Below are 17,244 nucleotides of genomic sequence, written 5' to 3' on the forward strand. Positions count from 1 at the left end.
CCCCCTTCCCCCCCCCCCCAGCCTCTTCTTTAAAGAAGGGAAACAAATCCCACCGAGGGAATGCATGGATCCAGAGGAATGATAGCGATTTCAGCTGCTGAGTTAGGGCAGAGATTCAGCCTTGCTCGGTTTTCATTACCTGCCCCCCTCCCCCCCTTTGCCAAGGGATTTAAAATGCACAGCGGTGAGGTTCAACGCAGGAGATTAGATCAGAAACATAAAGGACGCGTCTGAACAGCCGCAAACACACACGCTCATGTCCCTTTGCATTGTTCGTGCCGCGCTGCGATCTCAGCAGCTATAAATCTCAGCCGGTCCCTCACGAGGACCCTTCCCAGTCTGCTCGTTAGTTTCTTCTCTTTGTTTCCGTGGCTTTGCCTTTGGGGGGCTGTTGATTGGATTTTCCGGTTAGGAACCAGGGTGGGGGTGCTACCGGGGACTCTGCTGTGGCGGCGCTGGAAGCATAACTGGGAGTGTGGCTAATTAGAGCACATGTTTAGCCTTTTGGCAAACGGGGTGAGTGTGAGACACATTTCTGCAGCAGGTAAACTATAAGGAGAAAACAAGGGGACGGGGGGAGAGAGATCGCACTGGGGAAAGGGCACGGAAAGGGCTGTAGGCAAAGAGTTAATTTCTCCCTGGTCGATAGACTACTGCCACGTCCATGTCCTTTCAACCTGATTAGCAATCGGATTGGGACTCCAAAGGGGCGGGGTGCGGGGAGGGGTCACACTACTGTATAAGTGTGTGGGGGGGGGGGGGAGAGAGAGAAAAGAAAAACACGCAACAGAGAAATAGGAAGCAAGGCAGCAGTTAGAGTTAATGCCGGAGAAGCCTATTCCTGCATTTCTTCTTTTGAGGCCGAAAATCTTTACCTGATTTAAAATATTAATTTGCATTACTATCAATGAAGAGCCGTACAGAGTGTAAATTAGAAGGCTGGGGGGAAATTCCTCATACAGGAGATCTAAATGTGTCTCTCTCCGGGCCCCCAGTAATAACGTGTCAGTTTCTTCTGCCGCTCTTCAACTGGAATGGGGTCCTTGACTTTTAACTTATTCAGGGCCTCATTTTGCAACCCTTTCCCCCCCGAAGGACTCCTTACGCGCAGACCTGTGGAAGTTAAGGGAAATATTCACTTGCGTAACGATAGCAGAATCCACGTTTCTTTCATTCATGATTTGCCTCTCAAGCTGCCAGAACAAGGGGAAAGTGGCGCAAAACCATGTCAATAACGGACTAGGTCAGGTCGATAGATAGATTAAATAAACAGGATCAGATCTGCCTTCAGGATATGAAGCGCGAGAAGACTCACAAGAAACTGCTTAGCTTTTTAGAAACCAGTAATGAGAGGCGAATGTGTGCTTTGGTGATGGCCTTTTCATGTGGTCTGCTTTCAGATGCATATGAAGGGAATCTTTGCAATAATAAAGTATGAATACAGTAAATAAATCTCTCCAATGGGGCTCTGCTGACCTCTGTTGGAGATGTGGGTAAATCAGTACTTCTGGAAGGAGACAGTGAATTGTCTAGCAGAAAGGTGAATTGTCCCGAGTATAGTCAATTTTAAGTGGTTAGTTTCGTTTAGTTAAATTAAAAAGAAATAGCTAAATATGCAGACACTTCCTGATTTATTCTGGAGTCTAATCCCTGCGTTAGAGCTCCTAGAAACAATTAAACGGGGAGAAGCAGCAAGAACACAGATTGCAACGCCACAGCAACTAATTCTGCCAGTGACTCTGGAGCCTCTGACTCTGCCCGCCTGCTGGAATTCTAAAAATAAACAAACCTCTAATCATGATAAGTATTCATAAAAACATAAGAATGGCCATACTGGGTCAGACCAATGGTCTGGTCCATCTAGCCCAGTAGCCTGTCTTCCAACAGTGGCAGGTGCCAGATACTTCAGAGGAAGTGAACAGAATAGAGCAAATCATATTTAAATAGTTCTCCATGAGGAAGGACGAAAGCTGCGCACACACGTTCCAGTGTCATTGAATCAGAAAGCTGGTGTTATTTGTCACCACAATACAACATAACTGGTCATTTTAAATGGCAGCAATGGTAGGTTGTTATCCTATGTGTGGACTAGGCACTAGAGGGGGATGAGGCATACACTGTGCTAGTGTGTTTTGCCAATATTTGCTGTCAGCAGAGGATAGTAAAGATTCAAGACTCCTACATTCAATTCCAGTTTCCTGAGACCAGTGTGCTATAGTTGTTATAGACACTTCTGTCTAGTCCTCCTCAAGCTTCTGTCCCCACCCCCATTTTCTCCTGTCTGTCTCCCATCCAGCTCCTGTCCCCTTCCCTTCTCTTTCTATCCACCTCCTCTGCTCATATTCTACCCAGTCCTACTGGATCAAGTCCCCTGTCCTTCTATCCACTCACTGGTTTATTCCTCCCTGGTCCTGCTCCACCACATCACCCCCAGCTCCTGCATCCCTCCCCCTCTGCTTCTATCTGCCACATCATGCCCCAACTCCTGTCCCTTTCCTCCTCCCTCTCCTCATCTATCCACCCTCACCCCATGGCTTCTGCCCCAGTCTAATCTTATCTATTCCCCCTCCCCAAACTCTTGCTCCCCTCCCCTTCTGCTCCTATCCACCATCCAACCTAGCTCCTGTCCCCTTCCTCCTCTGCTCCCATCCATCTCCTCCAACCTTTTGCTCCTGCCTGCCTCATCATTCTCCATGTTAGTCAGGCATCCTACTCCTTCTCTTCCATGTTGCCTGGGCACCACCAGGAGGAACACTGGAAACGCAGGAGAGTCAGTCTGTCTATTCTTGGTTCCTGTGCCTGGCATCTCAGCAGCAACTGCGGACAGCAATTGCAAGGAAAGTCCTGCTCAGTCCTGGACTGGCACATGCTTGATGCAGATAGAATCTTTGGAATTCTTAGCAGTGATGCTGTAGGAATTCTCCACTGAGTTTATGCAAACTGAGATTTTTTTTTCCCAGAGGCTTATCACTTGGCCAAATTAGGGCAAATTAACATGGGGACAACAAAAGGCACATCCATGACACCAGGGTGACCCCTCTCTCTCTGCCAAATGTTAAGCCCCTGGTCTGAAGTATGTTGATGCTAGAACTTCTCAACCAAACAGATGTAAGAATTTTTTTAAAATAAGCAAAACAATGTATTTTCCCCTACTCTCATTCTTGGAAATGGCTGACCAGTTTTGCTGAAACTTTCCCAAAACAGTCAGCCTGAGGCAGACACCAGGGGTAGAAAATTTCAACCGGAACAGTTACATTTTTGCAAAGTTATAAGCAACTAAAAACAGCTTCTTATAATGGAAAGCACTGGGCAACCTTAACGATAGGCAGTGCTACCAGCTCCACCTATAATATATTGTGGCAGATGCTAAACTGATGTCAATCAGAGTCTCTTCATTATGGAGTGACATCAATTAACACCAGCTGAGAATCTGGCTTCTGATCTTGGCACTGCCCTCTTAATTCAGGGGTGTCCAACCTTTTTAGCCTGAAGGACCAACATAGTATTTCACTAAAATTAAGGAGCCACAATGTAATACTATGGATAGATTTTCTGCTCTGGTTCATTCCCCCCTTTGCACTGATTAGGCAGTACAAAGGGTCAGACATCACCCACAAGTACTCTGCTGGAGATTACCCCAGAGCAGAAGAGTCCCCAGCAGCCATAGAGTCAGCATAGCTGACTCTTTTGCCTCCCACTCCACAGTCCATGGTGCAGAGGCAAAGGCAAGGGGGCGGAGGATGGAGTGTGCTTTGCTTCATCTATCCCCAGCTGGTGTATGTTGCCAAGGGTACCATAGCCAGCTGGTACAAGTTAGAGCCGACCCCAAGTATGGCAGGGAATCAGGGAGTTGTATATGGTGGTTGGTTCTCAGATTTTCCTCTTTTTCCACCTTTTCTATATCAAGAAGAGGAGCCATCACTCCCATGGGCTCATACAGAGCAACCAGATGCCTATCTTGCTTTCACTTCCTCCCTGGATGGAACTGGTTCCAACAGTTCTATTTAAAAATTGAAACTCAGAGGACACATTATCCATGCAGATTCATATGCAAATTTCCCTCTTAACACAATCACTCTGCAAGGTCCTGATTTAGAGCCTTGAGTGTCACAAATGCAACAAGTTTGGACATCACATTATTCAAATATAAGCACTTACGTCTGACTTAATCTGCTTGTAGGTGTCTCAAGTGAACATTCAGGTGCCTAAGATGGATATAGCCATTAAATGCAGGTTTAGGGGCCCAAGGATCAAATTAATCACTGGGTAATTCTATTGAAATCAACAAAATTACACCAGGAATGAATTTGGCTCCCTTTTTTTGGCTCCTATAGTTAACTTCAGATGTTCACTCTGCACAATACCATCTTCTACCACAAACACCCCCACTCCTTTTAGAGGTATTTTAAAATGGTAGGCATATGCCAACCTTTCAATCAGATTTTGCCCAAAAGACTTATGAACAGAAGACAGAGAGAAGAACCAGTCACTCCAGTGGAGTGAGAAAGAGAGGGTAGAGATTAGCTTTAAATAGGGATCTCTTTATGTAGCTTCTAAAATTCATAGACTTTCCCCCTGGTGCAAACGAATTGCTATCCCTGTTGTGCTATTTCACAGCCTTCCTTTAGCAGATGGCGTAGATTCTCACCTGCTTAAAGAGGGACGTTTGAGCCAGTTTAATATTTTAAAAATAGGTTCTGGTGAAAAAAAGGAGTTGTGATACCAGCTTGTTTTCCAAACGTATTTATTTATTTATTTTGTTAATTATCTGAGCTTTGTGTTTAATTAGCATTTTGCTCAGGCCACACCATTGGTTTTGACTGTACGTGAGGCCAGAATACCAGAGCTGTGACAGCTTGATCATTTCAACTACTAACTTCCTGTGACATCACAACCACAGGGTCAAGCAGAAGTTGAAGTCTTGTTGGAAGAGTCTCTCGTGGGAACTCGCAGTAGCCCCCTCCCTCAAGATATTTAAAACTAGACTCAGAAAGTACTGGTAAATGCTGAAGGGAACAGCCCCTCATTGACCTTTGAGCCATGAAGGACTAGCTGACCTACCTTATCAGGGCTTTTCCATCTGTACTTTCTATGAATAGAAACAGGGTGTGTGTATATGTGTGCACGGCTCTGTATGAGGGATTATACATGCACACATATAAACACACAGCTGTGTGGGTGTATGACTATGACTCTGTATGTGTGTGGACCAAAATGGATTACAATTCTTGACCTGAATTCTGACAAACTCTCAGCCTGAGTTGGAGTTTTCATGTCCATCTCCTCTCAGAAGAGATTCAGGGACTTTGCAAAATGAAGGGAAATTGAATTCTGATGTATGTAACAGGTGTAATGATTTTTACTGCAGGGAGCTATATAACTCATTCTGAAGTTCATTTCTATAATTCCTTCAGCTGAATCTCTCTCCCTGTATGATGGGGTATGTATGCTATTCCCCATCTGACTCTTGGGTAGCCAGTGGGCAGCTGGGTTATGGTCACTCAGATATAGCCAAAGCTCAACCTTTCAGTTTTCCCTGTCTGGTCTGTGAGGGATTGGAACTAGACAGGGAGAAGATAAGTGGCTGAGGAGTGGATATGGCTGGGGATCATAATGCTGCTAGGCCCAGCTGATAGGTATAAAAGCAAGAAGAGGAGAAGTAGAGGCTGGACTTAACTCATAATGAGATTTTGCTGTGCTGCTTGGACTCCAGAGCACTGAGGATGTTTTATTTGGGCATAGTTTAAATCCAGAAAAAGGAGGAATCTGGATTCTGATTCTCCTCTCACTCACTTTGGTTTAAGTCCACAATAACTGCTGAAGGCAATGCAGTTACTCTGGCGTTACGCTGGTGTCAGTGAGAAGAAAATCAGGCCTGGCCCTTCTTTATTTCTGCTTTGGGAGTGAGCGACTCTTACTATTAAGGATAGAGAGATTCACCTTTCCTTTTCTTTCAGCCATGAAAGAGCTCTCACTGGATAGGACACGTTCCAATATACAAGTATCTTCCTTTGTCATACTCTTAGTTAATAGCCTTAGGAAGAAACACACAATGCTACCATTGACCTACTGCAAGACTGTCCTTTCCACAAAACTGCCACCTAATTACATCTAACCTCTACAGTAAGAGTAGGAAATCCCACACATTCACTGGCAAATAGTTCCTCCCACAGGAGGAATGAAATAGACCTGATTTTTCAAATTTAATTAAGACTTATTTTTCTTGTCATGCAGCATGTCAGCCAAGCACAGTCTGCTGGCAGATGGATGAATGGGAATTGAACTGGAACGGAAAAATGCAACATGAGAAGTCAGTTGCTGTGGCCATAGCCCTTAAACTTTTGAACTTTGGCAATGCATTTGTCTACTCATATTGTCAATAAGAATAACACTACCCAAAAGATAACACATTGAGTCCCTCTGCCACTGAAAGCAAAATAAACTGTATATTGCTATCTGCCAGCAGTAATTGCCATAATTTTAATCATTTTCAAATCTGTAAATGCGGAGAAACCATTAAGTCCTAACCCTGTCTAACCAAGATTTTCATGGAATCCTAGAAATCAGAGCTGGAAATAGACTAACTAGTTTATCATGACTATCACTCTAACTCTGCAGGATTCAATGAAGAGCTTCGCTGATTGTAAATCAAATCAGAATGTGTTAAAGAGATCCACTCCCTTAGGCCTTACTAGGTCTTGGATATGCCCCCCGAGAAAGCTTCTGAAAAATATCATTCAGGTTTTTAATACGTGACAAGGACTTTACAACTGTGTTTAATCATAGTGTTTCTGTGTAGACCAATAACAGAGCTGGATGTATTCAAAAAAGCTGTCAATTGTTTACACCTTAAACCTAATTTGTGCCAATTTTGCCTTTCAGGGTGCACGAACAGCACCCAGTGAGAGCAATGCACATGCATCCACAGGCAGAAAATACCTCTTGGTGGGAGTTATGTGATGGACAAACCCCACACTGGAGAGTTAAGGGTGCAGGAACAATCCTGGGCTTGGGAAACCTTGCTGCCTCATGGGCCTGCTCCAGAGACTGGAAAGTAGTCTCTCAGCACAGCAGGATGGTAGGTGAAGCGAGACAGACCTGCGCTTCCTGCTGCAAAGGGACAATGCCGGGAAGGCTTTCCCAGGGGAGGTCTGCTGCACAGAGCCAAGAATCGCTACCCTGCTGAGGAGGACCAGGGGAGGCATTAGCCAGACAGCCAGTAGTGGACTCCTGCCTTATGATGCTCAAGAGGGCTCTTGGGTTGGGACAGAGTGGAGGGGGAGAGACCGGGTTCCCCTACTGCATAACCGCTAAGCAGGGAGGTTCATTCCCACTGACAGTGGGACATAAAAAAGGAGACAGGGACTCTGAATAAAACTGATATCAGACATGGGTAAATAGGTTAAAAAACAAACCTTCATTTAATGTGTACAGTACTCAGGAGGGGGAAAGAATACATCGTACTATGGCAATACAGAGAATACACCATAACAAGCTCCTCCATAGTAATTACTTCAGGCTACTCTCAAACCTATGCTCCTTTGTGAAATGCACACAGATCCATTTATCTAGCTGACTATAAACCACAGACTGAATTCGGCCATTGCCAGTTGTCCCGCTTATAGGTGTCAGATTCAGGAGCCAAGCACCACCTTCCCACCCAGGAAGACAGGCAGGGGGAGATAAGTCGAAACCGCTCGCGCAGAGAGAGCCTGTATTGTAAGTAAAGTGGCCTCACTGAAGAGCGGAGACTATGACAAAACGTCAGGGCATCTGCCTTAACCGTCGGTGGGAAGAGAAGCCTAAAGCAGTAGAGATTGTGAGAGAAACTACGAAACTCATAAAAGGCCATTTCCAGAAACAGCTGTTTATTTCATGTTCTTCTCAATCCAGTCCTTGAATGGAATTGCTTTGGTATAACCAGTGTAGAGTTCTAGGCTGCAAGTTTTATCATAGCCCCAGCTCACTAATCCCATCAGGTGCCATTTTAGCTCAGGAGACGCTTTTCCTGGCAACGTTATGGCTGCAATGCCTCCAGTCTCAGCAGGGCAGATGTTAGAAAAGGCAGTGGGGTGCTGCCTGGCACAGAACATGCTGTCAGTGATGATGACCTGGATTCCATTATCCTCATACTGCTGCTCACACAAGAGCGAGTCCACCATCTGAACAACTCCCATGCGGATTGTATCGTTCTTGTAGCTGGGATCCTTAATGTCAGCCAGTATCTTCCAGCCAGTAATCACTATTTTTAAATCCTCTGTGGATGGGTCCAAATCATGAGCAGATGCCAGGCAAATGGGTTGAACATGGCTGCTGATTTTGGCTTTGTCCAGGAGTTTTACAATGGCCATGTCGGAATCAAGCAATATGGGGTCAAAGTTTGGATGCACTAGGATGGCAGAAATCTAGGAAGGAACCAGAGAGGGAAAATTTACAGGATTAATAATGATGGACAATAGAAGTGTGGGAAATCATTGACCATTTTTCCATGATATTTTCACATTTAATCTCAGCTGATTTTGCACCCCTCAAAGCTTCCTTGTCTATGCTACTCAGTCAAATGCTCTTTCAAATCAAGAATATGCAAAATATTCAAATGCGGTGTTTCAAAGACAACTTTTGCTTGGGATCAAATCAATTTTTACTGACAGCAAAAAGAAAGAAATCATGAAAGGCAATCAATTTTTCAACAAAAATTGGCCCACTTTATGATTGCAATGAAATTGGAGGAGGGAAGAGGGAAATATATTTCAAGTAGCTTAACCTTTTATTGAGAAAACTTTGCCTAGTCCTTTAGTGGACAATGTCTGATTGCATGTCAGTTTCAGTCTGCAGAAATGTAACAGTGTCCTACAGATGAACTAAAATATATCTTATTGAGTTTCTTCCAATAACTCACCCCAAAAGAAAGAGTTAATGCATTATGCAATATATAACTTTAGAGCCTAATCCTTTATCCCTTACTGGGCTGATAAGATGCTGTCAGAAGAAAACTCCAGGCAGCAGAATAGGGAAAGACTTTCCTATCAAGAATAATAAAATACTCTGGATAGGCAGAGGAAGGTGGGGTTAGGTACCAAAATGAAGCAGAAAGTTGAATATAAAACAAGAAACAAAGTAACTGTATTTTATTGGAGAGAACATATTAATGAACTCAAAAATCAAAAAGAAAAACACAATCAAAACTGCTGAGTTTCTCCTGATTTTTGATATGAAACCATTAGTCTGCCCAGGTTAGCTTGGAAAATCAATTAACTCATCAAATTACTTTGATGAGACCTGGGCCTGAACTGTCATCTATGGATCTGGAGTCAGATCCAAACTTCCCCAAAGTTTGGAGTTGTTTAGATCTGGGGCTGAAATGTAAAATGAGTTGATGGTCACAGACCAGGATCAGTGGACATGTGTCTCCCTCCCCGAAAGCACAATCACTGGTTGGCACTGGCTGGCATCCCTTTTTTTTTTTGGAAATCTCAGCCAAGAGACCAGCTGAACAATTCTATTCATCCCTATTTGTCAGGAGTGAGGGATGTTAGTGGGATGATGTGCAGGGAAGCTTGCAGTGGTGCTGCTGCCCCTCCCATACCATAAGAGTTCTGTCAATGAACATGGGACTTCAGGCTCCAGGAATGTCAAAACAAAAGTATGCAAAATATATAATACATATTCCTAAGAATGGGCTTTTTTCTCTTCATGCAAGACGGACCACAGGGGTGATCCAGGTCTGTATCTCTGTCAGCACTTCTCCACTCCCATCTGAATGCCTTACTCACCCGTAAGTTCTGGATAGTCTTCTCATTTCGGTCGTCGTCCCTGTAGAATTTCCCCAAGACCACTTTGAGTTCCGCTGTCTTGAGGACAGTGATCTTCCCCAAGTCAGTGACACAGTGAGCTGCCACCACCACAGTGCGCTCATTCACCAGGGCCCCACTGCAGATCAGGATCCACGCCCCCTTCCGGAGGCTGATCTCCTTTACCCCATTGGCTTTCCGATAGATGGCTGCTTGCCAGGGCCATCTGATAGATGAAGTCTTTTGAAGAGTGATGTTTTCCGTTTTTCCACAGACTGTAAAAATATGAACCTAGGATGAGTTGATTCTTTTTCCTCAAGAATCTGAATGTCTCCACTTCCTGATTTCTAACTATGGTGCACCTTAGGGTACTAAACTTTATTGGTTAGCACCAGGAAAATGTTTACCAATTAACCCTTAGATCAGCCTTGCAACATTCTACTCCCCCACAAACACCTTGAGAATTTTTATTTTTAAAGGGTGAATAAAATATTATTAGTTTTTTTTCATTCTCATTGGAATTCCTCGTAAAAGGTGGGAAGGTAAATTTTGCATCTGAACTAGTAATTTTCCATTACAATTTTGTAAGACTGCCCTATAACAATATAATTACATAAAGATATGAAAGAATCAGGATGACACCACAGCTGTGTGAAAATTCCACCCTAAAACCCATCTTAAGCAACCACACAAGAATCGACCAGAAATGGGACATCTCGTAGAAATGGGCTTTATGCAACTAAAGACTGAAAAAAATATTTCTAGATACTTGAGATGAGCCCAAACCAAAATCCCAGATCCAAAACCCTCTGAACTTTTGTCTGGATCTGAACTTTACAGTTGGCCCTATGCCAATAATGGGCTGTCCCAAATCTCCAGATTTGCATAGCCCCTAACTCTGAGCTAATTCGTACCCAGTTCTGAACTTTGCAAAATAGTCCCATCCTCAGCAGGATCGAGTAAAGGGAGTAGCCTCTTAAAAGTTCACTGGTTCCACTTTATTGCTTTTGGTCTGATGTATTTGTAAATTATCTGCCAAAGCGCAGGACAAGTGAAAAATTGAATTTGCTCTAAGTGGGAAAATGTGAATAATAGGAAAATGTTTCCAAATCATAGGCAAATTACAAAACTGAAAGCTTGACTCCTCACTTGGTGTCATCAACAGAAGTTCTGCTGTGGAGTAGAAAGAGTCATCTATCTTCCCAGTGTCATTGCGCCTTCTCGCCCAGCTGGGAGCACAGGCAGCCTACATTGTTAGGAATCTCCATTTATCTAAGATGCATACATGCCCCCACCCACAGAAGATGAGTATTTCTTTTCTTCTTAACAACTCACTTGGAATGCATGTGGGAGCCCGCCCACTCCATTTTCCTGTCTTCAGACAGGTTCTCCTGCTGCTTCCCAGGCGGCGGTAGAAGGGAGAAATGCAGTCATACTGAAGCTGAGTGTGCAAATGCTGGTACCCTGGAGGCAGGTCTCCAAAGGGCAGCATTGGCTTCTTGGTTGGATATATTTCGAGCTTCTGTTTGCTGAATGCAGAAGAGTAGAGTTGATGCAAAGGCGTCTCCCTGTTTCACCATACAAGAAACATGGGGAAATGATAATATGACAAAAAACGATCATGATCATTGCTTTATCACCAGCTGCACTACGCACCATTTTAAAACGTAAGGGCTTTGCTTATTTGCTGGAAGCACAAGGCAAAAAACTCTCCAACACAGTTTAGCAGAATTCCCATTTGCACCTCAGCCTTTATATAGATGGGGGGAGGAGTTGTTTTTGTTTTTTTAGTTTACCTTTTCTGGAGTGTCTCCAGTTACATAGGAATATTTTGTGGATAATAGTTCATGTTATCACCATTTGCAAAAGACATGTGATGCTGCATTTTTCAATGGAAAAATTATACTCGAATTGGGTGTTGCTATAATTAATTTTCACTAGAGAGGAGTTTAGACTCCTTCTTTTTCACTAGTGAACATTATAATAGGCAGTATTGGGAAAAGATTCAGACTAAACTATGTTGATAAAGTAGCTTGATTTAGCAATTAACAGAGATGATTACCATACCGGAGAGAATGTATAATTGCACCAATTGCTAAATTTTAGTTTAGGGATTGCACTGATCTGATGAAGTATGGGACCTATTTTTAATGTTTAAATGTGCTCTAAAAATGAAATTAACCATTCTGAATTTGTACTATGAACTTTACAAAGCTAATATTTTAAATCCTTCATTCATGACAACTACATGATCTCTGTGAGAAACCACTTGGAAGTACATGAAGGTCTGATTGCTTGTGGGGAAACCTATTGAAATCTGCAAAAATGGACAGGAAATGAGTTTCCTGTGAGATTGCTGCTACCTGTTGCAGCCAATCGAGCTAGAAATGCCTGGGGAATAGATTTTTCTCACGGTATGTTATGATTTTTCTCATGATAGCATATATCCCTTAAGGTCCCAGAGAGACAGATTGTCTTATATATGTGGAAACTGTCAGATTACATGTGACACCCCCTCAAAGCCAAGATACTAAGGCTGAGAGCAGTGGCAGTAAAGTCCATTTCTTTTCTTTAAACAAGACGACATCTGAATAGGAAGGATGGTCCAGTTGATAGGGCACTAGGTTAGGACTTCTGACGCCTATGTTCAGTTCCCTCTTCAGCTGCCAACTTTCTGTGTAACAGCAGATAAATCACTTTCTCTGCCTCCGTTCCCCATCTGTACAAATGAGGATAATACTTCCCTACTGCATGGGGATACAAGTTCAGTTCATGGGTGTGAGATGCCCAGATACTATGGTGATAAGGGCCAAATATGTTTCTTGGTGGCATGTGTGTTAAGCAGTGTAAATCTTTTTTTTTTTTTTGGGGTGGGGGGGGCAGAGACTGAAGATATTGGTCATGTTTGCACTGCCACTAAAAACATACAAGGTCAGCACTGCAGAGGGGCACAAAACCAAAAAATACTAATGATTATAAAAAAATTACTCTGAACATGGCAGAATCCCCAGACAGATTTGGGTTGGGTTCTTTCTGAGAAATGAGCAAAAGTTCAGGGCAGGCCCTGATTTTTTTGTGACCAAGCTTTCCCATCCCTATCAAGCCCAGCTTCCTACCACATCATGTAGCATCTCTTTGGGTGATGGTGCCTATTGCAACAGACCATCCTAGGATGCCTTCCCCCTTCACCCCCAGTTTCCTCAGTAAGACCCCCACAGTCCCAAGGAATCTCCGGGGAACCCCTGCTGACTGTTACAAAGATCACAACCCTAATTCTGGCTGCATCCCATAGGGGGAATAAACAACAAACGTTCTTAAAATTGAGGCATTACCATCTCACCTTGACTGAACCTGCATTGGAAGCACTTTCTGTCTCACCAGGTCAGAGATCTTTGGCTCTCTGCAGGCTAAAAAAAATACAGTGTTGCACAATCCTTTTCCATGTTCAGAGCTCAAATGTTATGGTTCAGATACCTGTCCACCTTTCCTGTCACTAGCAACAATGGACTGGATGAAGAGAAGAGGCAATAAGTAGATATAGTTATATGCATTAAAATATAAGTGGTAACACCGCTGTTGGCCCTGTTATAGAGAGATCTGATGATTATGTTACTGTATGTTTCTCTAAAAAAATGCTCACTGTTGGAATGATAATTATTTTGTCTCGGATATATACATGGCAAGGGTTTTGTAAACCTGTTAAACCTGTCTAAATAAATGATAGATAGATAGATAGATAGATAGATAGATAGCAAAAGCTGGGATCCTCAGCTAGTCTCTTGTGGTATATTACATTCCTGATAGACACTGAAAAGAGTTGAGTTCTCTCTCTCTCTCAAACTCTTTTCAGTGTCTACCAAGAATGTGATATACCACAAGAGATTAGCTGAGGAGCCCAACTTTTTCTCTGCCCCTAAAAATACTTTTTCTGTTGCTCTATCTACCCCATTTGCCAGGCATCCATCTTTGTAATATCTGTGTGTCTTCTGCCTTAGGCAGGTATAATAGTTTTAGCCATAGAGAGAGAAATGACCACTAGTGCTTTTGCAGAGCAATAATTAAAAGACCACAGCAGATTATTTGCAATCTGAGTGAACTTTTGTTAAAATCGAATTAAAATATATAATCACCATCTGCCTAGGTATACATGGATAATCCAGATGATTGGGCACCTGGCATGAAAATAGTAGGATGTTACAGATAGCTGCCAACCTGTCATCTTGTACACCCGTCTGAGAGGGGCCTAATTCGAACGAGCATAACAAGTTGACTCAAATTTGCCTAAGATAACAGATGAGGGAATCCCAGGACTTTAAATAATGTATATTATAATTATTTTGGGGGGGAGATAGATATCTGATTGGTCCTTAATAATTCAGCTGATTGTGCCAAGATCTCTTTCCCTCCAGTAAAGTGGATGAACTGAGGGATTCCTGTTGGATGTGGTTCATCTGTATGTTTGAGAAGTCATACACTGTGGCATTCTACAATACTTAGTTGCATTTGTGATTAATAACATATGTTAAACCTTTGGTAATTGTTAAAGTTAACATCAATCAAAAGGGTTAGAGGGAAAAGGTACTTTCTATCAATGGAGCACTTAACACAATGTGCAGCAAGGGTGTTTAAGCCTTAAAATACAGAACAAAACCCCAAAAGGATAAATAATTGTCCTTATAATATTTCATTTTGTTTAACAAAGATCTGTTAATATGTATTACAAAATTCTCTCTCTTTGGGGAAATGTTTAGATAGTTCCCAACACACATCCTTCCTCTTGTTGTGGTTCCCATCACACGTCTATTAGACCCTGAATCAGCAAAGCACTTAAACACGTGCTTAAGTGCTTTGCTGAATGCAGACGGATTGCTGAAACAAGTCTTGAAAGACTGCAGACTGTAAGCCTGATCTTGCAAACCCTTACTTATGTAAGGAGTCCTGTTGACTAAGCCTGATTGAAAACTGGACCTTGTGACAGCAAGACTAATAATTCCTTATACAGAATAGACCTTTCTTCATTTTCCAGTTCCTCCGTGGTCTTCTTTGATTCACTGACACTACCCATACCGGATTCCAGTATGAGGGTAGGGAAAACAAAGGTGTTGGGGGAAATGAGATAAATTCCTATCCTTTCTTAAAGGAAGAAACTTCTCTTGGAATCACTACCATCTTCCCTGGCTGAGTTCAGCAGCCAGAGAGCGTGGGCAGACTATCAGCTTCAGTATCAGGTGCCAATCTGATTGAGCCATTACACACCCTTTTATTGAAGGTATTTAGAAAACAGATAGTTTAGCCAGAAAATAATATACAAAACAAACTCCAGGTAAAACATATCAGTTTTTATGAGCTGGAGCAAAGAGACTGAAAACTACCTTTTATGCAGATTGGTTGTTTCCCTGACCACTCTCCATTGTCTTGGCAGGTCCTCTGCTCATTACCACTAAGAACGTATGAGTTGTTACAAAAGAAAGCAATGACTGTGCCGATTTTTGCGTAGCGTCCGGTCATTAGCCCAGTGTCTTCCACCACTCTTCTGTAGCCATTGAATGGGCCACCAGGGTCTGAGCAGTTTTTTTCTTGTAGAACTAACAACAAGAAAAAAAAGTAAACATTTTTCACAGAGAATTAATTGTGAGCCCCTGATCATTTGACATTTCACGCCCGCAGTGCTACACAAAGTATACTTAATTTACAATTAATGTTTTAAACTAAATGTGATGCCAGGACTAGTCAGCAACAAATATTAAAGGGACAATGTCAATGTAGAAGTCTTAGCCTAGAAATAATAACCATACTGCTAACAGCACCATAGGTTTTTAAAAGCTGAAAGGCTTTAAATCGAAAATCATTTTAAAAATCAAATTTAGGCCTCAGTCCTATAAAATGTTAGGCATAAGCTTAACTTTACACACAGTGAGTTGTTCCATTGGCTTCTACAGGACTACTTACAGTGCATAAAATTAAGCATATACATAAAACTTTGCAGGATCAGGGTCTTATTGCACCATTTTTCTTGTTTTATTTACTTTCCACATTTCACTAGGTTTGGATAATGAAACTAGATTACTTAGGTTCACTTTTGTTTATATTCAGTTTCTTTTCTCTCTCTCTCTCTTTTTTTTTAAGCACAACAGAGATCTTAACAATGCAGGGAAATACTGAAATATAAAGAACACTGATTTTCTCTGAAATAAAGAGCAAACATGAAAATGTTCTTATTCACATGAGGTTCTGTCTACAAAAAAAACTTTTCTTCCTCAATCCCCTCCCCATTTTTCTTTTCCCTTTATTTGTTTTGTTTTTCCTCCTACCCTTTACTGCTTTTTTGTGGCTTACCACTAGTTGATTATGTTCCTTAAAGTGATATTTTTCCCTACTCTTTATTTTTTTCAGCTTTCTGCTGTTTGTGTGACCCATTTAGAAGCTCTGAAATAAAAAGAATATTTCCCATTAATATTGTCCATTGGCAATCATTGATTTTCCCCCCGCTGCTTTTCTTATGAGGCTGAAGTTAATGTGTATTTTTTGCATCATAGATGGGGACAGTGCAACTCCCCTCTGTTTTCCTGAACTGGGCATAAGTCTTCATTTTGCCAGATATGTCCTGACAAAGCGCTTAACCATGTGACTAGCCTTAAGCATATTATTTTAAATCCATCCCTATTCTGCACAGTGCTTAAGTATGTTCTTTTTACATTAACTTAAATGGGACTTAAACATGTGACCAAAGTTAAGCATATGTCTGAGTGTCTGAGTGAATAGAGATGGACTTGATCACCTGCTTAAAGTTAGGCACATGCGTAAGTGCTTTGCCGAATCCGGACCATATTGAAGAGGCAGGAAGAGGTGGAGCTGAGCTCTCTCACATCCAGGAGAGGGAGAGAAAGGAAGCTCTATGCCTGCTTTTGGTTTAGTTCCATCATTCTCCCTCTTGCTTTACTCCTGATCACATATCACAGATTAATTTCATTCCTTCACAAGACCTTGTGGCTGGTACATTGCTAGTGGTCATGTCTCACAATACCACTCCCATCACCATGTGATCTCACAGATATGGAGATGGGGAATTAAGATACCTGATGTGCCTGTCTATAGTTACCCTACAAATATTTGACCTGCCTACAGGCACTGACCAGACTGCCATCTAGTCTGTCATTCCTATAGGAAAGTAGGGTAGGACAGGCAGAAACCACATCACATCAGTCTATCCTTGTTGAGATATCACACCAAGGAGCCTTTTTTGTAAACTATTTTCCATAGTAGCATCCAGCCTGGTTGCACCAAGTAGTTAGTAGAGCCCTTGTATTTCAGAAGTACCTGAACTTCTCTGAACCAAGTAAGCTAACTGCCTCCACTTGAAAAGGGCCTTCTTCTCTTATCTGACCCTGCATATTGCTGACTTTGTGACAGCACTATCATTTCTGTGGTGTCAGACTGCGACATAAGTTAAGTA

At 42.3% G+C, this 17,244-nt stretch overlaps 1 protein-coding gene across 3 annotated transcripts in view; it reads right to left on the minus strand.

Annotated features, from left to right (window-relative positions):
- Positions 1 to 7,398: 7,398 nt before the first annotated feature.
- Positions 7,399 to 17,244, minus strand: part of PAMR1 (peptidase domain containing associated with muscle regeneration 1) — a 69,625-nt gene continuing 59,779 nt past the window's right edge. For all 3 annotated transcript variants that reach the window (XM_048855092.2, XM_048855094.2, XM_048855093.1), the window contains 5 exons: positions 15,164 to 15,376; positions 13,132 to 13,198; positions 11,127 to 11,359; positions 9,774 to 10,066; positions 7,399 to 8,405 (listed from right to left, as the gene is read on the minus strand). In XM_048855092.2, the coding sequence (XP_048711049.1) occupies positions 7,869 to 8,405; positions 9,774 to 10,066; positions 11,127 to 11,359; positions 13,132 to 13,198; positions 15,164 to 15,376 (1,343 nt within the window). In that variant the 3' untranslated portion in view covers positions 7,399 to 7,868. The remainder of the gene's footprint in view (positions 8,406 to 9,773; positions 10,067 to 11,126; positions 11,360 to 13,131; positions 13,199 to 15,163; positions 15,377 to 17,244) is intronic.

Source organism: Caretta caretta, chromosome 6 (assembly GCF_965140235.1).
Source record: "Caretta caretta isolate rCarCar2 chromosome 6, rCarCar1.hap1, whole genome shotgun sequence".
NCBI lineage: Eukaryota > Metazoa > Chordata > Testudines > Cheloniidae > Caretta > Caretta caretta.